General features: G+C 36.8%; 1 protein-coding gene across 1 annotated transcript; it reads left to right on the top strand.

The window, feature by feature from the left end:
- Positions 1-1872: 1872 nt before the first annotated feature.
- LOC113107421 (ras and EF-hand domain-containing protein) lies at positions 1873-26744 on the top strand. Its single transcript, XM_026269916.1, has 17 exons — positions 1873-2344; positions 4051-4197; positions 6581-6671; positions 7904-7999; positions 8822-8899; positions 8987-9102; positions 9796-9864; positions 11354-11435; positions 11623-11693; positions 12560-12839; positions 14646-14780; positions 14899-15043; positions 15124-15205; positions 17772-17886; positions 18496-18615; positions 22616-22692; positions 23817-26744. The coding sequence occupies exons 1-17, from the start codon at positions 2022-2024 to the stop codon at positions 23920-23922; spliced, it is 2133 nt and encodes a 710-aa protein (XP_026125701.1). The 5' UTR covers positions 1873-2021; the 3' UTR covers positions 23923-26744.

Genomic DNA, 26744 nt, shown 5'->3' with positions numbered 1-26744 from the left:
GTTCTTTTTAAATATGGCTAGAGAATGCCTGTGTTTGTCCATGACCAATAAGTTCCTTTTAAAAGGTTTATGTGCAGAAATGTTGTTTTGGTTTCAATGCAAATGCAAAAATGAAATGTTGTTTCAGTAGTTTTCTCCTTTCACTATTGTGAGTTTGCTCAAGGGCAGTTTGTTCCAATGATCTGTGAACAGATCACAATATTCAACTTATTACATGCCATTTTAAATAGACTCAATGTTACTTTTACATACTTTTCATACTTTAACATATATGTGGTTAATTATATTTTATACGTGGCTAAATTTGACAGGCATGGAAATTGATGAGGGTTGTTTGCCTTAAAGGTTTTGTCTCCATCTGGTGTTTCAGTCATTAAACTACATCATGGCATAAGCTTTTACATGGCCTTTAAATGCATAATTTGTCTCACAATTGTTTTCATATCATGTAAATAAATAAATGCATTTTAAATTTAAATAGATTTTTAAGTAACATTTTGCAAGCTCAAACATATTCACCCTTATACCCAGTGTGTAAAATAATATGTGGAAGTTTATAAACAACTGTAAACCAATGCGTGGTCCCAAACTGCACTGGTCCCTTACTGACAGAGATGGGAAGTAACTGATTACATGTAATACGGATTATGTAATCAGATTCCAAAAATGACGTACTCTTAATTATGTTCTAATGTTCATAACCAGATGACAATTACTTTTTTATTGATTACACAATTTCATATTCACACGATGCCAGTAAATCATAATTAATTGCTTCTCCCTGATTCTTTCAAATTGTCCTTTCTAAAAACCCTATCGTGTGTGTCATACCATTTAGCTTTGACTATATTCACAATATGCAACGATCATGTATACAAACGCATCTGAATATGTGTGAGAAAAGCAGCTCTCAAGCGTTAGACCAAGTATGAAACAAATAATTATGTTCAAGTTACTAAACACTGGTGATGTAGCTTTCTCGATGTCTTCATCATATCCAGTTACCTTCATAAAAGTGGTTAGGACCACTTTAGGAAACCCTGATCTAATGTAATGTTTAAGTCATTTTAGGATGCTGAATATATTATAAAAAAAATAAAAAAATAAAAAAAATAAAAATGATTAACCCGCTGTGCTTAGTCACAGCCAATACACAGCAGGTGCAAAAAGGGGGTATGCAGTATATGCAGGAATTACCTAATTAAAAGGTGAGCAATATTTCATATGTTTGAAGAAAATTAGACCTACTTACAAAAAAGAAGGCAAAAAAAAAAAAAAAAAAAGCATTCTGCTGTATAGGATCAGCCATCAGTTTAGTTTATAAAGCACATTTCAAAGCAACAGAATATGCAACCAAATTCTGTACAGAGATAATAAAATTAGAACAAAGTTAAAAAAGAATTAACACACTGGATCTAATCCTTGAAGACAAATGTAAAAATAGAAACACCCTCAATTAAAACATGAAGAATACAGATACATTTTAGGGAAGAAAAAGAAGAGGAAGATATAGGCTAATACTGAGAAGGAGACTGTCCATTTTGCCATACATTTTCATTATAACATTCAAACTAAACATATGGCTTACTGCCAGACAAAAATTACATCAGTTTGTAAACTACTGAGAGAATAAAATTGGCAAATGTGGCGAACTTCATATAAAATGAATGTAAAATAAAATTAACTACTGTATCCTGCCTCGTTTTACTAATAAGCTATTTTTATTATTATTATTTTTATGTTGTTAAACGTGAGTTTTCTTGTAGCTACTGTAAACACTATATTATATTCTCATGTATTTTATAAGTATTTTGTAAACACCCCGTGACGCGCCGCTGCAAACTAAACGCCTCAAACAGTTGACCGAGTTTGTTTACTTTGCGCAGTTTGTGTTAGGGGCGTTTATTTCACTCACTGAATTCTTGGAGCCAGTGAGTGCAAAAGCATGATACCACAAGGTCAACACCGTTTAAAAAGTCCCTCTCATGATGTTTGCTAAGTAATAGGTCTGTGGAGCAGTCATGGGTTCTGAGGCGCAGAGGGACAGACTCCGAGAGCTCTTCCGCGCCTGTGATGTGGATCACTCCGGACGCATCGAGAAATGGGAGTTCGTCCGAATATGCTCCGAGCTGCGCGTGCGATCCACCGAGATAGACGCGCTCTTCGCCAGACTTGACACCGACAAAGACGGCACGATCAATCTGGAGGAGTTCATGGACGGCTTTCAGGAGACACACTTGTTGAAGGACGAGGAGATGAGCAGCGAACACGCCGGGGAAAGTTTCTCAGCCGCCTGGGAGGATTTTAAATCCCGCCTCGGAGATCAGCTCAAATTCATCCCCAGGTAAAACACCTGTGCGGTATCTGTCAACTTAAATCCTGAAGGAACGCGTGAAGAACGTTCCTAATGGGAATTCTTCAATAGGATTCTAACAAGACACAAAACTTTTATTTTTATTTATATACATATATTTTAAAATGTAATTTTATTTATTTATTTTGATAAAATATTTTCATAATATTCCTAACTATTATCCCATTAAGACATTTAAGTTTAAAGGAAATGTTTAGGATTTAAAAACTCCCCATTGCCTTGGGCTGTTATTATGAAAGCAGTTACTTTTTTACTTTTCCAGTTCTTATAATGATGTTTATTATCTAACAAAAGGAACGATTCTGTTGGATTCCCATTGGAATTTCTATTGGAATTTGGAATCAATCATAAAATATCTTAATGGAAAATTCCTTAGAGGAAGTTGTTAAATTTTTATAGGTATTGTTCATATAAAGACAAAAACACACAAATATTGTAACACATAAAGTCCTAATTATATATAGGGTATTTATAAAATTCCAGTTGACTATGATTATTTGAGTTGGACAAAATCTCTTTATCTAAGCTTGAATGTGATGAAAAATATTATTAATTAGCAAATACAATTTTACACACACCCGCATGCATATACATACAGTACATATACATGTATACATACATGTAGTAAAATATTGTTTGTAATACAATTACACTATATATAAACATTTATTTATATTTATATCTTTGTTTTTTAATATTATTAATGTATTATTATTGTTGTTGTTATTGATATTGAGAACATTTTCCATTACAAAGAACCTTCTGTGTATTAAAATATTTCATTTTATTTTATGTTATTGTTTATTTTTAAAGTATATGATCAGGGAAGCATCTGTTCTGTGTTTAACGGATATTTTGGGGATAGACTGAACTAAACTTATTGAACATATCAATATTGTAGGATGAACGATCAGTATAGCTAAAAAGTCCAAATGAAAGAGTATCACATCTCAAAATCAAAGATTGCATTGTATACAGTTACAGTATACCATATTGCAAAACGAAATATGTCTGTCCTCGTTTTGTTTTATCAGCCTGTGCAAATATCTACAGGTATCCGGTAACACACCGTTTCAGAGATACGTTAAACTGTTTTCCTAAATGCTGATAAATTGTTAAAAGAATCTTTGTTTTATTTACATTTTCTTTTTTGAGAAGTTTTATTTGTGTCATATATATATATGGTTAGTGTTGATCTTTCTGATGATCATGTAATCCGGAAATCTTCCCAAGGGTTTTAATCTCCCAACTTGTAATAGTTTAGGGCATGAGATGTTTAGCTGTTGTTGGGTTGATGACGGTCCACACTCAAATTAAGGTTGATGTATCTCATGAGTTGATTCTAGCCCGAGGCTTGACATGAGACACATCACCGTTGTGTGGACAGAACATTGATTAGTCCTGGGCTATCAATATCTCTTATATTTCACTCATCTGCCATAGCATTTGATGACACGGGTGCTACTTCATAAAAGAGAACAGCAAAGTCATGAGGCTCAAACACATGCAGTTATGACCCCATCCTTTTCAGGTCATGTAGGTGATGTGAACACCAATGGATTGAATAATGTCTGAAAAACACATGATTATCCTTAAGCAGAACCCTGTTTTATTTAACTGTGTTTCTGTTCTAGTCAGTGGGTTTTAATGGCCTGGTGTTGTTGTTATGTGTGTAGGATTGACCAGATATCAACGCTGTACCAGAATATCAGTTTGACGGAGCCCAGAATCGTCCCTCAGTATGAAAGAGTTCTTCTCAGTTTCATCAAAGAGAGCCGGATACTGAACTCAGAAATGGAACATCTGGCTCTTGCTGTAAAGAGGTAAACAAACTCATGTATATACTGTACATACATAGTGGAGTTCAAACATTCAGAGTTTTTTTTTTTTTTTTCCAGAAATTCCTTGCAGCATGTTTGTATAATAACCATTTGTTTTGGTTCTTGAGTTGCTGTATGGTATAGTGACTGATTACATCTATACTCATGATCAGACGACAGTTGAACACTACTTTTTTATTGATTACATTACAAAATATAAAAAGGCAGCAAATTATGAATAATTTATTGATCCTTCCTAATTCTTATTTTTATCTGATTACATTTTCTTTTCAAAATTGCTTTGTTTCAGTTTTGTGTAATTGCACAGAGAGACTTGCCACTAGTCAGGTGGCTATAATTAAGCTTTTATTAAGCAGCATTAACAAATACAATATTTAATATATTTAGTGCTTTATTTTAAATTTATTATTATTATTGATGTATAATTTTATTTATTTCATCAATTAGCGTTTAATTGAGTTCGAGAAACCCTGATGCAATATGATGTTTAATGCACTTGTTGTCGACAAAGAATGCAATAAATAATCTTTTTCTTCATATTTTATATAAATAATCTTTTTCTTCATGTGGTGCAAAACTGTCCAATTCAAATCAGTCTGGAAACATGTTACATTGTAAGTAATATAAAGTAACCAAAAGTAGTCTGATTATTAGGGATGCTCCGATCAGGATATTTGCAGCCGATAACCGAGCACCGATTTCTTGTCATGGTGATCGGCCGATATCCAGATGCTTTATATAACATATGCGATAATGCTATATATAAGTAATCATAAAAATTATTCCCTATACACAGTGAACATTTTAAAGCTGTGGTAGGGAACTTTTGACGCTCTAACGGTTAATAAACAGAACTGCTTGCGTCTTGCGGAAGAACATTGTAGCCGGAACTACTTCTCTCTGTTTATGTCTATGAAGAATCACAAAGGTACTGGGTTACCCCGCCGCGGTACCCCCGAAGCAATCTAAAATAGTCCGAATATAAACACTTATTATAGGTGCACCCTAGTGATTCAGGACAAGCTAAAAACACGGTTTGGAAAATGGATTCATGGTGTACTCGCTTATTATATACATTTTTCTACATTTTGAACACAAACAAAGTTACGGACCGCAGCTCTGATTGGTTGTTTCTTACCGGGAGCGATGGAGTTTCTGCAAATGGCAATAGGACACTGGGAGGAGCCAGAGGAGCTTGATTTTTACACAGATTATCTGTCTCATATTCTACTGTCAGGACATAATGACAGGTTTAACAAATATGTAAAAAATATTTTTTTACAAAAGTTCCCTACAGCACCTTTAATATACCTTTAAAATGGAGTTTATGCATAACATTATGTATATCAGGATACTTAATATAAGGCAAAAATAAATACAAACAAAATAGAGCAGTCTGATGCAACCCACAAGGTTTATTTAAACATTATCCAATAGTAAACTGTGGAGGACAAAATAAACATTTTATCCCCTAAAATTGAGAAGTCTGATGTAACTAAATCATTGTTCAATACAAGTCTGAGCATGACAAAATAAATCAATAAAAATAAGACTCCTAAATAACTAATTGGAGTAGTTTGATGCAGTTCATTAGGTTTAATTTAGCATTTTCCAATGTTAGAGAGAGAGGACAAAATAAATCGAAACATTTAAACTCGAACTTGTAAAAGTAACTGATAAGGTTTAATACTGTCCAATATCAGACTGAAGAGGAAATTAGAAACAGAAACATTTAAACTACTGAAAGAAATAAAACGGATTAGTTTGATCACGGTTATATCCACGGACGCTGCGGATAATCTGTCGATAATAGATAAAAAAAAGAAGCATTCTGATTTTTTGTGGCTGGGTGCATGCAAATTAAATACATTTTTTTTTTCATCAGGCAGACAATTTTTTATTTTGTGTGTGTGTTCGTCTGATAGGGGAAGTTGCAGTGACAGAAACGATGAAATTCCAGATAAAGTTTGAAAGGAGTAAAGCCTGTGTCAGCCCATGATCAGCGTATTATTTTACTGATACCCCTTATGGCTCCGACGAGGTTTTGTTCTGTCCTCCACACTGTGCCAACTCACAAAAGCCTAACTTAAACATATAGTTCTCCCAGAAATGAACTTCTGCCATATTGGAAAGTATGAAATTCTGTCAGATTATCATACTGTGCTCCAAACCTGTATGACTTGCTTTCTCTTGTGGAACATTTTATTTATTTATTTATTTTTGTCCATACAGTGGAAACCAGTAGTAACCAAAACTGTTAGTTTTTTCAAAAATCGTCAATTTTTGGTCAATGGAAGAACGACAGTTTGGTTGTACTGGTTCATTAAGAGAATTGTGTATCATCGCTGCATATGTGTTTGTTCAGAGCTCAGGATCAGACGGCTATCCAGCTGAGTGAGATGGAGGAAGAGATGGATCACCGCATCCACACTGCAGAGAGAAACACACGTCTACAGGTCAAGAGAAAACATAACACTTGTGTATTATTATTTATTATTGAGCATTTTTTAGTTTTTTAGCAAGTTAGCGAGAAACTGTTTGTAGTATAAATACTATACCTCATAAAGTAACTGTATGTAACACCGCTTAATATTACCTCATGAGCATCTGAGAGCTTATAAAATACATATAAATGCGATATGCAAAATATTTATTTTATAAAACAGGTGCGGGATAGATATTTGCACTCTTCATCATAATAAGTCAAACCATTTAATACTACTGTTTAATAGTACTACTTTTTGTGATCAAACACACAAGAAGACATTCATAACAAAACGATTTAATATTTTTCTGCCAATGAGTTGAGTAATCCAGTTAGATACAGTACGCTTAATCTTTATTATTCTTGCAAGAAAATACAATTCTTAAAAATGAATGGCACCTTTCTAAGTGTGATTTGTAGTGCTTGTTTATCTATAGGGGACTGTGCTGATATGAAACACAAGACATCTTAATGTTTTTTGCAGGCATCCCTCAATTCATATATATACGTTTTCTTTTTCATCGACACAATAATTGAAATTTGAATTGATTAGATATTACTTCAGAGCTGGTATTTATTTAGTTTCTATGGATGCAGCGCTCTGTTTATTGTGAGTAAGGAGTTGATATAGGCAGCTCTAAATGAAGTAGCACAGGCAGATCATGTGAGTGTCTTGGATCACATTCAAGGCTTCATTTATCCATGACATCACATTTTAGTGCAGACAATCTTCCACAGTCCTGCATGTGTTCTTGTTCCTTATCTGAGACCCATGTTCCACGACTTATCTCGTTATGTAATGTGAAATGAACCGACTGTTTGTTTAACAGCACCTGTTCAAGTTCCTCTGAAAAGTAAAAAAGCATTTCTATCCATTAGTGCACTGATATTCCTAAACATTTTGTCACCTTTATCGTCTTGATCTAATGTTTTAGAAAGCATCTCTGTTTTAAACTTCTGTACAGAGCTTTTTAGGTGTCTTATTTTAATATTTTACATAACAAAAAACTACGTTATTTTGAGTTGTTTGCAACCATGCAGTCATCATTTCATCTTATCACAACACATTTTTACATCATCGTGATTTTTTTTTTTTTTTTTTTTTAGTTTTCACTCATGATGTTACCATTTGTTTTAGAAATGTTATAAAATGCAAAGATGTATTATTTTTACCAGCAGCTTATGGATTCTGTTCTGTTCTAGGAGTCTAAAAAAGCCGAGGCGACTCTGAGCAGCATGAAACACCAGTACGAGGCTCAGATATGTGAACTACAACAGAAGATACAGACTCTGCAGATGGTGACTGACTCCTACTGATTCTAAATAATAATGGGCATATATAGATTTAATCGCTATTATTCAGCAGCTTTTTCGCTTACTCGGGAGCAAATTACCCTCCTCCATCCCCAGCTCCTCCTTTCGCCACAATCAGGGCTCCTTGTTGAATCAGACTCCGTTTTTCTTGAACAATGTGTTGCACTTAAATATCATTAAGTACGTTAATGATATCTGCTTTGTTCTGTTCTGTTTATCCTTTGGGGGTTATGGTTTAATAAATAATTATTCTATTAATGTTATTGTCTACTGCAGAGCTGCATTCAAATCGGTTTCATACAGTAACTGATGAACTTTGCATCACTGACGCAGTTATTTAACTGAATTCAAACAGTTACTGAACTACATCAAGCTGAATTAGTGATGCTATTGTCATCCGAAGAGCTGCTTAAAAATATTGAAATTGATTGAATCAACATTAAACTGACTAAACAATGCTATTGTCTTATAGAGCTGATTATAGCTGAACTTGTTTAATGATTGATGAAAAGTGGTACTTTTATTGAACTGAATTAATATTGAACTCACTTGAGATGAATAAATACACTATTGTCTTTGGAGCTGATTTATAGTTCATAACTGATGAACTTGCAACATTGACACTTATTGAACTAAATTGAGCACTGAACTAAATTAAGGCTGGATAATGACACCATTACTTTCTGTAATTTCTTATTTGTTTCATAAGTGATGAATTTTGAAATATTAACACTTTTATTTTTCTGCTTTGAAACAATATGTATTGTATGTATTTATATATATATATGTAATTGTTTTTTTTTTCAGATCGAAAACCAAAACAGGAGTAGCAGCCTCAAAGAGGAAACTTCAGCACTGAAACGGCAGAACAATGAGTTATTACTGGTATAGCTCCTACTTGAATCTGAATAGATCATTAAAAATTGTGTATGATGTTATATAATGTGTTTTTGTTTTACATTCTTCTTCCAGCAAAACCAGAAGTTGAAACAGGAGCTTTTGGAGTCCCAAACTAATATTGCGTTCTTGCAGAGTGAGCTGGACTCTCTCAAGAGTGATCTCACAGACCAGAGCATCAACTTTGAACGGTACGTGTGTGTGTGTGTGTGTTTGTCACAGTTGACTAGTTATTGATGAATATGTGATAAACCCTTTGGATTCGGATCTTCAGATCAGGAATTTTTAAGAAGCCCATCAGATATGTACTCTGAAGTAACTCAGAGCGCCTCTTCTGACTCAGTCTGACACTCCCAGCTGGATGTGTAATGTCAATACCGTGTCAATAATGAAAGAACACAGACTCTCGTTCCCCTGCGTGAAGGCTCTGAGCAGCTGTAAACCGGTTTTGTGAGTGTTTGCAGTGCTGACATCATCAGAGCAGGATATCCTGGTGTCACGCGTCACACTGCACAGGAATGTCTGGACCTTGTCACCTAGTAACTACAAAACAGAGAGTAGTTTACATGCATTATAATGAGTCTTACAGTGTAAAAACGTAAGGAAACCCAAATATTTAATGACTGTCTACATTAGGTGAAACCAACAAAAGCTATGTTTAACAGACAGAAACCTGCTTAAGAAATCAACTGAAATTGGTAACACTTTAGTCTTGGATTAAATCCTGACTGTTAACTTGCTGCTTATTGGCATGCATATTACTAGCATATAGGCTGTTTTTTTTAGCATATATTAATAGCATATTCTGCATGATCATAGTTTAGGTCTCTTGATCCTATATGTTCAGGTTAATCCTACATATGTTGATCTGTGTGTTTGTACAGAGATGAGGCTCTTATGAAGTGTTTCTCTGAGGAGAGAGGTAACCTGGAGAGGCAGATCGAGGTGCTTCAGTGAGTTGAACACACACAGCACGTGAAACTACTGCTACTGTAGGAACTCTTCTTGCTAACACCAGATATGCCTTAAAATGGTTTTTATTTAATGCTATTTTTAAGCCATATTGAGACTGATTCACTTGCAGGTTCTTTAAGAAATCAGAAAAACTGGATTCAAACTGGAGATGTCTCCAGGAAAGTCTGGAAAGTCTGCAGTAGCAACCAGATGCACTGACATTATAAGGAATATCGAGACTTATTGAAGTTAAAAATTTAGAAAAAAATAATTTAATATTTACACATCTTACAATTTTGATCAGTTCCAAATCAGTTCCAGTTTTTTATTTTATTTTTTATTGCACCTCTATTTAAATTTAATAACACATTTGTGACTTAAAGGGATATATCATCCAAAAATTCCAAAAACATTACGTCATGATTTACTCACCCTCAAGACTGTATTGTATCACTCAAGATTATATTGTAGAAGGCACTGGTGTCTTTACAGTCTTTTTTTACAGTACAACTTCTCCTCTTGTTCAAATGCTCAGTTTCCCAAAACCTTAAGTAGACTGTAAAAACTTTTGACACCAGTGCTCTCTACAATATAATCTCAGTTCATTTACTCTTAAAACTCGTTTTTTGTCTGATTTTAGTAATCTCCACTAATTAAATGAATAAAGCACCCAGTTTGGATTGAGTGAAACAATGAAACATTTTCAGAACATATTTTTTGGAAATATGACAAGAAAAGAAATCCAAGGCAAAAAAAAGTTTAAAAGCCTAATTTCACATTAAGGCAATCTCAGCAAAAACATAAAAAATGAATAAAACTCTGCACGCTGAATGCATTTCGACCTTCAGCCTTCCTCGTAGCGTGTCAGGTATAAAAATGAATGATAGGTGTAAGTATAATTAATTTTACATTGGAAGAAACCAAAAAAGCCATTACAAGTATAAAGGAGATAAAGAATTAGACAGAGATAATAATAATAATATTAATAATAATAAATGAATAAAATAATAATATTAATAAAGGAGAACAATAAAATAAAAAATGTAGATTTTTAAGTGTTTTAAAATGCTTAAATACATTGAATATTCAATCATTGATGTTTCCTCATCATTAACATTATCATCATCTTTTTATGAAAGCTTTTTATTGTATTTTTGATATTTCTGAAATAGGCCTGAACACCATTAACCTACTTATGAAACCAGTCATTTCAAAGAGTGATAATGGTATAAAATATTTAGTTTTTCAAGAGATTAACACAAAGTTAACAGATGCCTTGTGCACCTCTCTGTTAAATGTTAAAATACTGGTCTTGAACAGATGATTATTAACTACCAGTCTAATGAAAGTTTCACTCCTTCTGTTAAGATCTTTTAAAAGGAATATGTAGCCAATGCTTAATATAAGTGTTTTTTTTTTTTTTTTTTTTTGCTTTATAGTTGTCTGATTTTGTTGCAAAATGATATTTCTGCTGTTGATCTTGTCCAGGGCAGCAAACAGAAAGCTGCATGACAGTAATGACAGTCTGCGTGCTTCGCTGGAGAACAGTCAGAGCAAGAGTAAGACTCAGGTAAGATCCTCCTTTACTCAGATGCTGTTGTAAAATGGATTAAGCTGTTTGAGAGAAATGTTTGCTGATCAGGTTTATACTTTGATGGCTGTGTGTGCTTTTTAAGAGGTGTGGATTAGGGTTCTAGTTTACTGGATATACATTAATGCATATCCAACAGGACAGACGTGATGTTTTTGTCTTACAGCGTGTTAGTGGGATCTCACCTGGAGTTTACATGAGCACCAGAAAGAATGTCTGTTCCTCTTATTTTGATCGGTAAGATATAAAGTTAAGCTCTACATGTACTGATATTGATCGACTTTCTAAACCCTTAGTATTAATCCAGCCCACATACTGTATATAGACTCCATTTAAAATATATGAAGATGCATAAATATTAAAAATGTGGCTAATGAAACAAGCTAAAAAATAGTTTTCTTGTTGTATCTGATATAAATGGCACATGTTAAAAATATATAATAGTTTGTCAAAAAATAAATAATATTAATAATATAAATTCTGATATTTACATATAGAAGTACTATTAAATTATTAGTGTCTTTAAATAATTTTCTATATAGTTTTTTTCTAATATTTTTAATTTATTTTGTTGGTTTTCAGTGAATTTTAGTCAATTTGTTGTGTTTTTGTCATTATTACTATTTTATTTAATAGGATTATAGTGTTTTTGTTGTTGTTGTTGTTTATAGTTTCGGTTGTTTTAGTACTAAACATAATGAAACAACTAAATGAAAATGGGAAATCAGGGTTAACACTGACTGATGCAATAAGTAAAAACAAATCTCACACATAATGTGTGATAATCAGTATGGTATAACCAATATATTGTATTTAATGAAGAAGTTTGAAATATAGAAAATCAATTGATAGAATGTTTGCGATTTTAAATTAACAGTGATGTGGTATTTGTAATACCTGCATACTGAATTATAATTGGTTTCTTCTTTCTTACATCTAATTAACCATGTAACATCAAGTGTCACATTGATTCTGACAGAAAGCCGACTCTGATGCAGGTTACCAATTACATAGAACTAAATTCTAAAATGAATGCACAACTATTTCCTCTGCAAATCTAGTTTCTAGTAGCTGTGTTGTTGACACATCGAATACTTCCGCAGGTGCTGTAACACATTTCCGGACGAGGACTTTGATCAGTTCGGGCTGATGGAGGATCTGCGCAGACCGAACTGTGATTCTCTGGCTCTGGCCCTGTGCGACCCCATGCGCAGACGCAGCTGTGAGGAAGACAGTCTTCCCGACAGCTGCGTGGACAGCGGCATGTCTACCCTGCGCTCGAATAACGGCTACGATTACGAGCATGAGAGAACGTCCTGTCCAAGTCCTGTGCAAGCAGAGGACAGTAACACCACTGTGTCTGGAGACACTTCGGATACAGAGGTATGATATCAGGGAATCAGACAATCTCACTTTTCTTCAGAATGGCTTTCATTTCATTCATAACATTTGACACTCTTGTACATTTTAGTATACTTTAGAAAAAGTACAAGTTATCAAAACAATGTTCTTTACAAGAATATACTTCAGTGTGAATTAAAAGTCATGTTTTCAGTTTTAATTGCAAATGAATGAACATATATTATGACTTTAAATTTAGATTAAATGCATTTAGCTGAACTTTAAAGTTTAAAGCTGAATGTACTGATAAGCATTTATGTTACAAAAATATACTTTTAATGTCATTTCTAATGAAGCGTATGTTTTTACGTAGTATTGCATACTTGTATTTATTTGCAATTATGGATTTGTAATGATGAAGATGCAATTTAGTACAATTAAAATATATTTTAAAAAGAAATGTCAAATACTACAGATAAAATGATAATCAAGTGTGACGTGTTAGTCAACATATCTAAATAAATATAATAAGAGTCCCCATTTTAAGCACAACAAAAGATTATTTTAAAAATAATTATTTAAAATCATATTTTTTAAGGAAAACTTAAAGGGTTTGTTCACCCGAGAATGAAAATTTGTCCATCTTCTACTCACCCTCGAAGCATTCTAGGTCTATGTGACTTTCTTCTTTCAGAATAATCCAATCGGAGTTATATAGAAAATTGTCCTTGCTCTTCCAAGCCTTTCAGTGGGGATAAGTGGGTGTTTGTTGTCAGCTGTTCAGAAGAATTTAAATAAAGTGCGCACATCTGTAATAAAACATCCCTCACACAGCTCCGGGGTTAGTGCTGCGTGGTTAGTGACGAGTCAGCAGAAGTGAGAAAAAAAGTATTATTTACATTTGAAATCTGGATATTTATCGTACAAAAATGCATGGATTCGCTACAGGGGGGCCTTTATTCACCCCCAAGAGCTGTGTGAGGGACGTTTTATTACAGATGCGCGCACTTTATTTCACGTCTTTTGAACAGTTGACAACAAACACCCGCTTATCCTTATTGAAAGGCTTGGAAGAGCAAGGACAATTTTCTACAGTATATAAGTCCAAATGGATTATTCTGAAAGAAGAAAGTCACCTACACCAGGGATGCTTTAAAGGGTGACTAGAAGATGGACAAATTTTCATTCTCGGGTGAACAAACCCTTTAAACTTTCACATTATTACACTCTCCATTCGAGTGTGTTCAGAAACATATTCATAAATGTATGCTCTCTAGGTACACATTTTTTTCTATTATATTAATATTATATGCAAGTAGTTTTTAAAAATGATCCTACTTTTAAGATTTTAAATACACTTCAAGTTTACATTAAGTAGGACAAAGTGTCTGGAACGTCTTTTTAGTGAAAGCTAAAAGCAGTTTTCAACACATTCCGATTTTTATCTCTAATAAGTCGTTTAAAAATGTGTTCTAATTGATCTAATGGAATGAACAGAAGTCTCACACTGTTGTTACAGTAGATCTTCTTTAGCAACAGTCAGAGGCTTTCTTCAGGTCATTTTTTTGTACGACTGTGATTATTTGCTACCTTTTTTACATAATTAACTTTTTTTAACACTGACTCTCAAGAATAAAACCTCTTGAGGAAAAAAGCAAATACGAACAGATGGTGAATAAATCAAAGGCATTCCTCTGTACCCTTAACTTGCGATCATTTCAGTATCAGTGAGAATGGGTCAGACTCCTGGTTTAAAATAATTTGTTACATTTATATAGCGCTTTTCTGGGCTACTCAAAATGCTTTACATGAAAGGGAGGACTCTGAATAAGTTGTGTGTGCTCACAGGTTCTGGAAGCTCGAGAAGAGGCTGTGATTGGGTCAGACAGCGAATCCATTCTTAGCTGGACTGCATCACAACCCGCTCAGAAAAGCGATGTTACTGCATCAGGGAAGAAATGCCTCTCTGCCGTCTTCACAGAGGTACTGGATTCAAGTGCCAGAAGTATCATAAAAGCTTAAATTTGACCCACGGCATTCTAAATTCAAATCTCAGTTCTGAAGTCTGAGAAGTCTCATACACAAATGTGAATGTGTGCAGAGAGAGCAGGATGTGGCAGTGACTCAGCCTCCATCAGAGAAAGCTTACAGGATTGTGCTGGCGGGAGACGCTGCGGTGGGAAAGTCTAGCTTCCTACTTCGCCTCTGTAAGAACGAGTTCAAAGGCAACACTAGTGCCACACTGGGTAAGACTTTTCTAACACTTTACCACACTTGTCTCAAATATAATCTCTTTGTGAAATTGTTTGTGTCTGTTTCCTTGCAGGGGTTGATTTCCAGATGAAAACCTTGGTGGTGGATGGTGTTCCAACAGTGCTGCAGTTATGGGACACAGCTGGACAGGAGAGGTAAGATCCCAGTGGGCAAATTCAATGGTATGAACTTTAAAGGCCGTGACACACCAAACAGACATCCAAGAACATGCGTCAGTGAAATTGACTGTGTCGTTGCCTACATTTGACTGTGTCTGGACCAAATGTTGCGCTTGAACACAGCAAAAAAATTAAAACAGCTAGCATCTACTGTACATTACGTGACTAGACAAAAGGAAATAACTCTCCAGGCCAGCAGATGGCAGTAGTCTGTATTCATCATTCAAAAAGAGAAACCTAAACTAACCGTTATTTAAATAAGTCTCAAGTGTCCCCATAATGTCTCTGTGAAGTTTCAGCTCAAAACACCTCACAGATAATTTATTATGTAATTTTGAAAATGCCTATTTTGAGTGGAAGCAGAAACACGCTGTTTTCTTCTCTTTAAATGCGAATGAACTGCTTCATTTTGTAGAATCTAGAAGGTACCTTTACAGATCGTACCTCCGATACTCTCATAAAAATAAAAAAAATATATATATATATATATATATATATATATCTTTTAATTAAAAAGAAAGGAACAGGTGGATTTTTACCATTATAGGGTGGTTGTGTACATTCACTGCCAACACACATTTAAGTTTAAACAACATGTAAAAGTGAATTTTGCATAATAGGTGCTCTTTAAATCTTCTTTCTTCCGCATTCTGATGCTCCTTTTTGACTAATTGTCTTGAACTACAGGTGCATCTTAATAAATTACAATGTCATGGAAAAGTTAATTTATCTCAGTTATTCAATTCAAATTGTGAAATTTGTGTATTAAATAAATTCAATGCACACAGACTGAAGTAGTTTAAGTCTTTGGTTCTTTTAATTGCAATGATTTGGGCTCAAATCTAACAAAAATATACCATTCATTAGAATAATTTATAAGACCAAAAAAAAAAAAACCTTTTTAGTGAATTGTTGGCCTTCTGGAAAGTATGTTCATGTACTCAATACTTGATAGGGGTAATTTTGCTTTAATTACTGTGTGGCATGTAGGTGATCAGGTTTTGGCACTGCTGAGGTGGTCTAGAAGCCCAGGTTTCTTTGACAGTGGTCTTCAGCTCATCTGCATTTTTTGGTCTCTTGTTTCACATTTTCCTCTTGACAATAGCCCATAGATTCTCTCTGGGGTTCAGGTCTGGTGAGTTTGCTGGCCAGTCAAGCACACCAACACCATGGTCATTAACAAACTTTTGGTGCTTTTGGCAGTGTGGGCAGGTGCCAAATCCTGCAGGAAAATGAAATCAGCATATTCATAAAGCTGGCCAGCATAAGGAAGCATGAAGTGCTCCAAATTTCTTGTTAAACGGGTGCAGTGACTTTGGTTTTCAAAAAACACAATGGACCAACACCAGCATATGACACTGCACTCCAAATCATCACAGACTGTGGAAGCTTAACACTGGACTTCAAGCAACTCTGGCTATGAGCTTCTCCTGAAAAGAGGACTTCAGACCACTGGATAACAGTCCAGTTCTTCTTCTCCTTAGCCCAGGTAAGATGTCTCTGACCTTGTCTGTGGTTCAGGACTGGCTTAACAAGAGGAATACAACAACTGTAGCCAAATTCCTTGACAGGTCTGTATGCCTTGACCACAGCCTCAGTCCAATCCTTGGGAAGTCCTTGACAATCCTCATAAGGCTGCGGTTCTCTCAGTTGGTTGCACATCTTTTTCTTCCACACTTTTTCCTTCCACTCAACTTTCTTTCAACATGCTTGGATACAGCACTGTGTGAACACCCAGCTTCTTTGGAAAATGAATGTTTGTGGCTTACCCTCCTTATGAAGGGTGTCAATGATTGTCTTCTGGACAACTGTCAGATCAGCAGTCTTCCCCATGATTGTGTAGCCTAGTGAACCAAACTGAGAGACCACTTGAAGGCTCAGGAAACCTTTTCAGGTGTTTTGAGTTGATTAGCTGATTGACATGTCACCATATTTTAATTCGCTGAGATAGTGAATTAGTGGGGTTTTTGTTAAATGTGAGCCAAAATCGTCACAATTAAAATAACCAAAGACTTAAACTACTTTAGTCTGTGTGCATTTAATTTATTTAATACACGAGTTTCACAATTTGAGTTGAATTACTGAAATAAATGAACTGTTCCACGACATTATAATTTATTGAGATGCACCTCTATGGATGCATGCCTAAATCCACTAAATTTCTGCTATGATTAGCTGATTAGATATTTGTCTTTACAAGCAGCTGAACAGGTGTTTCTAATTAAGTGGTTTATGTGTGTGTGTGTGTGTGTGTGTGTGTGTTTGTGTGTGTAATGATCACAAACCCCCTGAAGTTCCACCATGAACCTCTAGGGGCACAGTTGTACAGTTGACATAATGTTGACAAAACAGTGACAAAATGTATTTGTGCTATTAATGTTCTTTAAATAATGCTCTGAACTGCTACTGCCACCTTGGAAAGTGCAAAAAAAAAAAAAAAATCAAACTCACATCACATGCACTTTATGAATACCCTAGTGTGTGCGTAAAAACAAAGCATACTTTGGTCTTAAGGTTGATTGCTTGGGTGTCTCTTTTATAGGTTTCGGAGCATTGCTAAGTCTTACTTCAGGAGGGCTGATGGGGTTCTCCTACTCTATGACGTCACCTGTGAGAAGAGCTTTCTGAATGTGCGCGAATGGGTCGATATCATTGAGGTATTTCCTACACAAAAACAGTCATAATTCTGCTATGTAGACTTGACCATTATCTAATCTCTCTAGGAATTAACTAGGCCATTTTTACCTGATGCTACTATGCACTTAAGCCTGCTGATAGGATGAATCTTGTAAACATGTCTACATAGATTTATTTTAATGTGAGAAGCAGTCTCCTACATTGTGTGGAATCAGGCTTGGGGGAAACTCTGTTTTTCTTCTGAATATTGATTTGTTAACATTTGTGCAGCTGCACAAACCTATGGAAAATCAGCCTGTCAAATGGGTAGAGTTTCCGTAGCATCAAGCATAACCACTTTCAATAAGTATCAGGGTTCCCATCTAAGATAACGTTGGACCATGAATCTCTGTAGAAGCTCTCCTGATGCTTGTTGTATGTACCTCCCAACCCCCTGTCCAAATCTGGTGTTGGAGTGTTGTGTTATTGCCAATGCTGATTCACCACATTAGATGAACTCGCACCCACAATATCCATTGCTGTTAAATCCACTGCTGTCCCCTTGTTCCAAGTTGTTTTTCAGTAGTCAGCCCGGCCCAAATCCAAATCCAATTTGAATAGATACTGATTGTGATTATTTTCTGGTACAGGATGTGTCTCAGGATGACATTCCCATCATGCTTGTGGGGAACAAAACAGATCTGAGGAAGGAAGCTCTTCTGGATGGAGTTACTTGCATTCCAACCAGCTACGGAGAAAAACTGGCCATGGTTAGTTCCCAGGCATTATTCACTGTTGCTTTCTGTTTGTTTGTTTGGTTGATTTGTTTGTTTGTTTGGTCGGACTATTTACCAATAATGTTTAATTTACAATATATATATATATATATATATATATATATATATTGTTCCCTGTCAAGGGAACTTCGAACTGCGTCCTCTGAAGGGACACTATGGGGAACACCTCGTCGTGACCCGTGTCTGAAGCATACTTTGAAAAACGACAACGTGTTGGCCGGCGACAGCCTCTGACGCCGCTACCGGCGCGACTATAAATAAGCGCCCGTAGGACCCGTCACTTATCTTCTTCGTCTTCATTGACTGTTTTGTTTGAAGCGTGCATCTAAGAAACGACCAGAACGGTAAGAGCGATCTATTATCGTTGTCATGGCATCCACTAGCAAGGCGTTTAAACAGTGTGTGCATCCATGTCAGCGTTATTTGACACCTGATGACGCACACAGTCTTTGCGTCTCTTGTTTGGGTGAAGAGCACGCGCGCGATGTCCTTGAGGGGGCAATCTGCACGTACTGCGAGCGTTTTTTCTGTGAAAAAGCTCCGCTCTTGTTTGTCATCTGGATCTCGCGGCTCAGTACCCGCCATTGCCGAGGCACGGAGGAGAATGAGCTCGTGGGGATCACAGGTGGATCTACACTTCGGGAGGAAGATGCGTTGTCATTAACCCTTTCTGACACTGAAGTTAGTGCTCTGCTGGGTTCTACCCAGAAAGAGCAGGAGATATTTGAGAGTGGCGAAGAAGCTGAGGCTGAGCTGCTCATTTCTCCTGCTCTGCGTATGGGGAGCTGTTAGAGGTTATGGATCGCGCCGCGGCAAAATAAATAAAAAAAATAAATAATAATAATAATAAATAAAAAAAATAAATAAATAAACTTGCCATGGAAGCGTTCCAAAAAGGTAACGTCGCGAGGTAGCCTCGATTAGCGTTATTTATCTGACCATAGCCCGCCAGCCCAGGTGAGCCTCCCATTCTTGCCTTCCAGGATACATCCCGCTTAAATGGTAAATCATACACAGCAGCAGACCCTGAACAACAAAGGGGTCCTGGCCCATCTCGATCTGAGGATCGAAGACGGGCACAGAAGGCTAGTGTCGCGGCTCGTGCTCCTCCCCCGCCTGAGGGCAGGGGCAAGAGGAATCGCGGGTCACGAAGAGGTAAACAGGGTCTGAGGGATGTGATTCAGACGGGGCAGCGTTCTCGTCCGGATCGGAGCGATACCTAGGAGTTCGTCACTTCCATTTGGATGTTTTTAACTTCTGTTTTATTTCTCCCCTGCCTAATTCCCCTGTAGCCACCAGTGCTCCACCTGATCGGGGTTGGGTGGAAAGTTTCTCACATAACAGTCTCCTATCCTGGACCTGTTATGTTTTTGGTTGGTCCTATTTTCATAGTGACCACCTTACTGACGGTCCGGACCAAAAGGGGGCGCCCGTAAAGCGGGACTCCAGTACAGGAGTGTGGGTGAGTATGTAACCCTTTCTGCTTATGGGTGTTATGTTGCTGGTGGTTATGTCTACTAACAAACTTTGTGAGTTTCCTTTACAGTGCTCAGTTCCAGCCTTGTGCTCTGGCCACGATCACAGGCTTTCGGCAGGCGGCCGTGCCGCGTGGGTTCGCCCCCCACCAGGGTGCGACACCCACCGCGGAGCGAGTTCCACGTGCGGGAAGCAAGCGCTCTGCGGTTGCTCGTCCCACACCCCTCCCGAGAAGCCTGGCTGATCGTCAGAACTGGCACAGCACTGCAGGGAATTTCATGTATATCCGGCCAGGTCACCCTGAGGTGCCGCCTGGCGGCTTGGCGCATCCAGGGAGGTGGTAGTTACGGAGTCCTTCTGTATGTACTGCCTCAGGTGATGCTCCCCTCGCTTGAGGGTTGGAGCTCGCCTCTCCCGTGAGATCCAGCGCCTCTGCGATGCTTAGGAACCTTTCTGTACACACGCTAAGCCTGTGTACTTTCTCAAAACCACATGGTGGTAAGGGTTACGCGCTCCGCTTCATTCCCTTTCTTAAGATGATTAGCCCCGAGGTTCCTTGGGCTTCATTCAACCAGTGTGTATTAGTTATACACCCCAATCATCGCTTCCCTCAACATGAGGGGCTGTGTGGACTCCCGCATATTGTGGTTTTTTCAGATAGTAGGCTTCACCAGGTCTCTCTGAAAGCGAGCTCCCACAAACTGTGGTTGTCAGGTAGTAGGCCTCACCAGGCCTCCCTGGAGATTTAGCTTCCACATGCTGTGCGTTTCCACTAAAAAACAAGCTCCCACGGTTTGTGGTTGTCAGGTAGTAGGCCTCACCAGGCCTCCCTGGAGTCGAGTTCCATATTACCTTCCACTGATGTGGTTATCTGGTAACAGGTAGTAGGCCTCTCTAGGCCTCTCTGTAGGTGAACTCCCACATATTGTGGTTATCAGATAGTAGGCTTCGCAGGTCTCTCTGAAGGTGAGCTCCCACATACAGTGGTTGTCAGGTAACTTTTCTGTACACACGCTAAGCCTATGTACTTTCTCAAAACCACATGGTGGTCAGAGTGCACATGAACACTTTGCGCACTGTCTCAAATCCACGTAAGTGGTAAGTGTGCACACAAGGCTTTGCGCACTTTCTAAAATCCTGTATGGTAAGGGTTACGTGCTGCGCTTCGTTCCCTTTCTTAAGATGAACCTCGGGGTTCCTTGGGCTTCATCCAACCAGTGGGTATTTGTTATACACCTCAAGCACCGCCCCTCAACATGGGGGGCTGTGTGGGCAATTCTCGCGGTAGTTTAGCAGCGCTCCCCTTTTCAAAAAGGGTCGCCTATGAGCATGCTGTTCGGGACTCGGAGTCCTCCTCTCATGGGAGACTGAATTCTCGGTTTTTTCATCAGAGCGCTCCAGTACTACATACTGTTTTGAGACGCACTGTGAGAGCAGACATCCTGCTGAGGCAGAGGCTGAGGCTCGGGGAATGGCACCTTCGCACCAAGGTGTTGAAGCAGAGTTAGAGAGGTTGGCCAGACCTGGGTGGATCGGTTTTGCGGCTCAAGAGAGCGTCGCACTATCCCCTCTGGCTTCCTCTGACTCATCCAGCTCCATTGGGGCTGGACGCCATGGTACAGGCGTGGCCGAGGCTTCATCTGTACATTCCGCCCTCCAATTGCTCTGCTCCCGGGCCATTCCATCTACGAGCTGCTCTATCAGAGTGCCACGAGAGCCCCTCCTTTGTGACAGGCAAGACTTGGTAAATAAGTTCTTAGCCGTATCCCTTTAAAGGAATCTTTCGTGATTCCAAGCCTTCAGCTCTACCCCGGGCCGAGGCCCTTCAGGTAAGTTGGGTATGTAGCTTAGGCCTTTGGCCATAAGGGATAATGTCATGGTCAGCTGCGAACCGTCCCAGGGGCGACTCCCGGTGAAATGGTAGAGTTGGTACTTAGTTTTTGCCATGATTCTGGCCTGCACTCCCTTCAGCATGGCGGCGTGGGTATACTGTTCCCCATAGTGTCCCTTCAGAGGACGCAGTTCGAAGTTCCCTTGACAGGGAACGTCTCAGGTTACGAATGTAACCATGGTTCCCTGAGAGGGAATGAGACACTGCGTCCTCTTGCTCCCTGCCATGCTTCGGATGCAAGCTTCACGAAGAAGATAAGTGACGAGTCCTACGGGCGCGTATTTATAGTCGCGCCGGTAGCAACGTCAGAGGCTGTCGCCGGCCAACACGTTGGCGTTTTTCAAAGTATGCTTCAGACACGGGTCACGACGAGGTGTTCCCCATAGTGTCCCTTCAGAGGACGCAGTGTCTCGTTCCCTCTTAGGGAACCATGGTTACATTCGTAACCTGAGACGTTTTTTTAGGTGAACTTACTTTTCTGTTCTTTCAATTTTGTCTGTAGTTGTTGATTTGAATTAATCCTTCACATGAAAGAACATTTTTTCTTTGTTAGTATAAAGGCTTATAGTTAGGTTAGGCTAAACTGTGGCTGCTGTCTGTGTTCAGACATACAGTGCCTTATTCTGTGAGACGAGTGCAAAGGATGGATCCAACATCATTGAGGCTGTTCTTCATTTAGCCAGGTAAGCTCTGCTCCCAATTCAAAAAGAAAGTTTTTTAATCTGATTTACATATTAGTCTACATTTGATTTGTAAACTGAAATAGACCAAATAAACTGAGAAGAATTTAGTGTGTGTGTGTGTGTAAAGCAGTGATGCAATTCATGTAGTAAAAAACAAAAAAAATATCAAAATATTACTTTGGACACATATTCTTGATAGCAGGTTTTGTGAGATTCACCGATAAAGAGCTTTCAGATGAACTGACTGCATATAGCCCCCTTCCTCAAATCTTACCCTGGAGGTCCAATGCACTGCAGAGTTTAGCTCCAACCCTGGTCAAAGTCACCTGCCTGTGATTTTCTAATGATCCCAAAGACATTGATTGGCATTGATTAGCATGCTCAGGTGTGTTTGATTTAGGGTTAGATCTAAACTCTGCTGGAAAGTGGATCTCGAGTTCCAGATTTGAGGATCCCTGGCATATAGTATCGTTTGTAATATTAAAGCCAAGCACAAGAGGGCAGCAGTTTTACTGAGTTTATAATGCCTCGACGAAACTTTGTGAAGTGAATAATAACATGTCCCTATGACTGCCATGCTTTATTATTGTATGTTATGCAGCATGTCTCTGTCTTCAGTTCACATGAGAAAACTTGGCATTTACCTTTGGCTGTTCAATTAAAATAATGATTATTTAACATAATTGCTCACAGACTTTAGGCACAATCATGCATTGAAATGTTTTAATGTAAAACTTTTAAACAAACTTTAAATATGAACTAAATATATTAAACTTTAAAAAATGTTTAATGTATATAACAAAATTACAAATGAGAGGAATAAGCTGAATACATTTTGTGTGTATATATATATATATATATATATATATATATATATATATATATATATATATATATATAATATAATATAATATAATATAATAGATTTAATTAATATAAAAATACAAATAAATCAGATCAAAATCAATAAGCATTTAGGGAGAGGGGAAAGGATTTATTACTCAAGACAAAGCAACAACATTGTTGTGAACCTGATTTTTCCTGCTGTTACCAAATTCCCAGCATTATACTTACATATCAAAACTGTGAATATTGGTGAATGTTTTGTCTGTCCTGCACTTCAGAGAGGTGACGAAGCATGCTGATGAGTACAAGGAGCCCGTATCAGTGGCCAAACTGTCTGGAAATCACAGCAAAAAGATGTCCAACCCTAACTGCTGCATGGGCTGAGGCGACAATGCAAGGCTTCTGCACACAGCTAAACAATTATTTAACCATTCATCTATTCAGATGGGAAATAACATTTAGCGATTTTGACTGTGCTAAGTTTTGTCCTCAGGACTTTCTCTGATTTTGTATTTTTAACTGACGAGTCACTTGTTGAAGCAGATCACTGTGTGTCATGCATTGCCTTTAACAGCCCTCAATTTCACAGCTTCTTAGTAGCATATTAGTAGCATATGGAGTAAACAGACACTCAGGCTTACAGAGCTCTGGATGCTGCATTTAGACTTTATTTATTACATGAAATCTTCCTTTAGCTTAGTGAAAAAGAATAATAGTTCCTTAATGAGTTATAGGATTATTGAAAAGGGTGTGTGTGCGTGTGTGTGTGTGTGTGTGTGTGGTATGTGAAGTTGATTGAAATAATGTGAAAAGTTTGTCAGGTAGGATATTATCATTGCTTTATGCAATTCACAACAGCAATGTTGGCTTTTTAATGCTCACTACATATGTTATGTTATATTCTGTAATAAACAGCGCACACTTTTTACAATAAAAATATTTTCTTGCAGGAAAACATTTGTTAAATCAGTTAGAATGACGTGAGTAAGATTTGAATCCTGATGTATTGTTTGTATTTCTTTTGTCATGTTGTCATATAAAGCTCATTTCACTGTTATCTATCAGAAATGTTTCATTTTCATGATGGTTTCAATTTCAAATCTTAAGCAAAAATAAAAATATTGCAATGTTTTCACTCCAGTTTTATTGTGGCAGTACTAACATATAAAACAATTATTATTATTCTTTACATAAAAACAATCAAAAATCACTTTACAAATTTAATAAGGCGATTCCCAGTGGATCTGGGTACTGATTTTTTTATATATATATTTATACTCCCAGAGTTGTATTTTGAAATTAAATGACAGGCTGTTTTAAACGGAAACATTTATAATGCTGCTAAACATGCAAACAAAACACAATTCACATACACTGTGAAATCAGCAAATACTCAAGATCTCAAACCTCAAAAAAAACAACAACAAAACAAAATCCATACAAGCATTTTCCAGATGTTCAGTTAGTTTGCATATTTTCTTTTTTTATTATATAATTAGCAGTTTTTAAAGGGCAGTATGTGTTTTCATGTTTAACCATATTACGTAAGAAACATCTGACTTTTTTTTTTTTGACACAAAACCCTAATAAAGATCTCAAAGTAAATGACAAGAATTAGCGAATGTTGCTGTTTTTTTTTTTTTTTTTTGGCTTCCCTTAAAAGACAACTGGTTTTAATCACAGCATATACAATTAAGTCAACTCTAAACTGTTATCCTTTTCCATGTCATACTTCATCCTGAAAACACATTAAAATAAAAAATAAAAAAATTGACTACTGTAATGAGAGCAATTAATGTTTTTGTTTCTTCTACACTGTGAAGATGTAGAAATACTACACAATTTTTTTTTTTTTTAAATAAAATAGATTTTGCTATTTTTTTTATTTATTTTGGGGTACATAATAATCCTGAAATGACATTCTTTGTAAGAATTCTCCAGAAACATTAATTGCTAATGAACATTTGAAAACATGACAAGTGTGTTGTTCTTTCAGAAAATGCTGGGATAAAAAATAAATAAAAAGTATTTTGAATTTCCAGTTCTACCAGTGTTCAGTTTTGGTTTTTTTTGTAGGCAAATAAAATCACAGTTCTACCAAACATATAACAAAGAAATTGGTTAAATTAGTCTTGGGGTCCCATCATGCAACAGAATAGCAAGGCTACAAAAACAATAAACACAAAACCCAGTGCATAACATTTCTGAATGCTATACGAAATATGTTCACCCTCTGGCCAGTTACAATGTGTTTTGACATCTATATTTTGCCACACTACGATATGTGATTAGAGATAAGGTTAATGGGTAAATTCAATCAACCTGCTTTAAAACAAATGAAGATCCCAGTCTGTCTGTCACTGAAGCTCTGGCTTCCTCTAGCAGATTGACTGAATGTGGCCACTGCTTCTCTGCTTTCATCGGTCATGATAGCACACATTAAAGCAAAAAGCATGACTATCTATTATTTACACTTTCCACATATGTGATGATTTTATTATAATGAGAACCACAACATTGACTGCAGCATCAGAACAAAGCATCGATGGTGTATTTCTATTATTGACTGCCTGATGAATCTATCAATAAATATGACTCAACCCTGAGCTGAAAATCCAGAGAAACCTGAACACAACACAATAGAATAAAGCCATCGTGTCCTTTTCATAGTCCTATGATCATATACAAATAAGACTCCGATGAGCTAGCTGAATACACGTGAGGGATGAGAATGATTTCTTTTCACAGTATTTACAGATGTTTTACATGCAGAAGAACGGAACTCAAAGAGACCTGGTCTGTGTTTTAATGTACACATTTGGTTTTGTGGATGTTTTCACTACCGGAGAAAAGTTTGGACACACTTTTTTGTTAATAAATTGTTCATCATAATTAATTAGTCATTAAAACTATGAAAGAACGCAAATGGAAGTGTAGGAATTACGTAGTGACCAAATAACAAGGCATTAAATAAAATTAAATAATAAAACAATTCATTTTCTGTAAGTATTTGCTCTGAATTAAAATTTTACAAAGCAATTATCCATAAGACATTAGTTCAAAATTAAATCGTTTAAAATTTATAAAATATTACACCCCGCTTTTCAGTGTTTCTGACTACTACATACTTCAAATAAGAAACAAATTAATTAATTAATTACAAATGTACTAATTGTGTTCATGTTGTTTAGCAAAAAAACATTGTA

This window comes from Carassius auratus, chromosome 8, assembly GCF_003368295.1.
Source record: "Carassius auratus strain Wakin chromosome 8, ASM336829v1, whole genome shotgun sequence".
Classification (NCBI taxonomy): Eukaryota; Metazoa; Chordata; class Actinopteri; order Cypriniformes; family Cyprinidae; genus Carassius; species Carassius auratus.
This window is presented reverse-complemented; position numbering and strand designations above follow the sequence as displayed.

Bases quoted from the DNA above. Each gene is read 5' to 3' on its own strand.
- LOC113107421 (XM_026269916.1), top strand. From the start codon at position 2,022: ATGGGTTCTGAGGCGCAGAGGGACAGACTCCGAGAGCTCTTCCGCGCC. The intron at 6,672-7,903 runs GTCAAGAGAAAA...GTTCTGTTCTAG, and splicing joins AGAGAAACACACGTCTACAG to GAGTCTAAAAAAGCCGAGGC. The intron at 18,616-22,615 runs GTTAGTTCCCAG...GTCTGTGTTCAG, and splicing joins ACGGAGAAAAACTGGCCATG to ACATACAGTGCCTTATTCTG.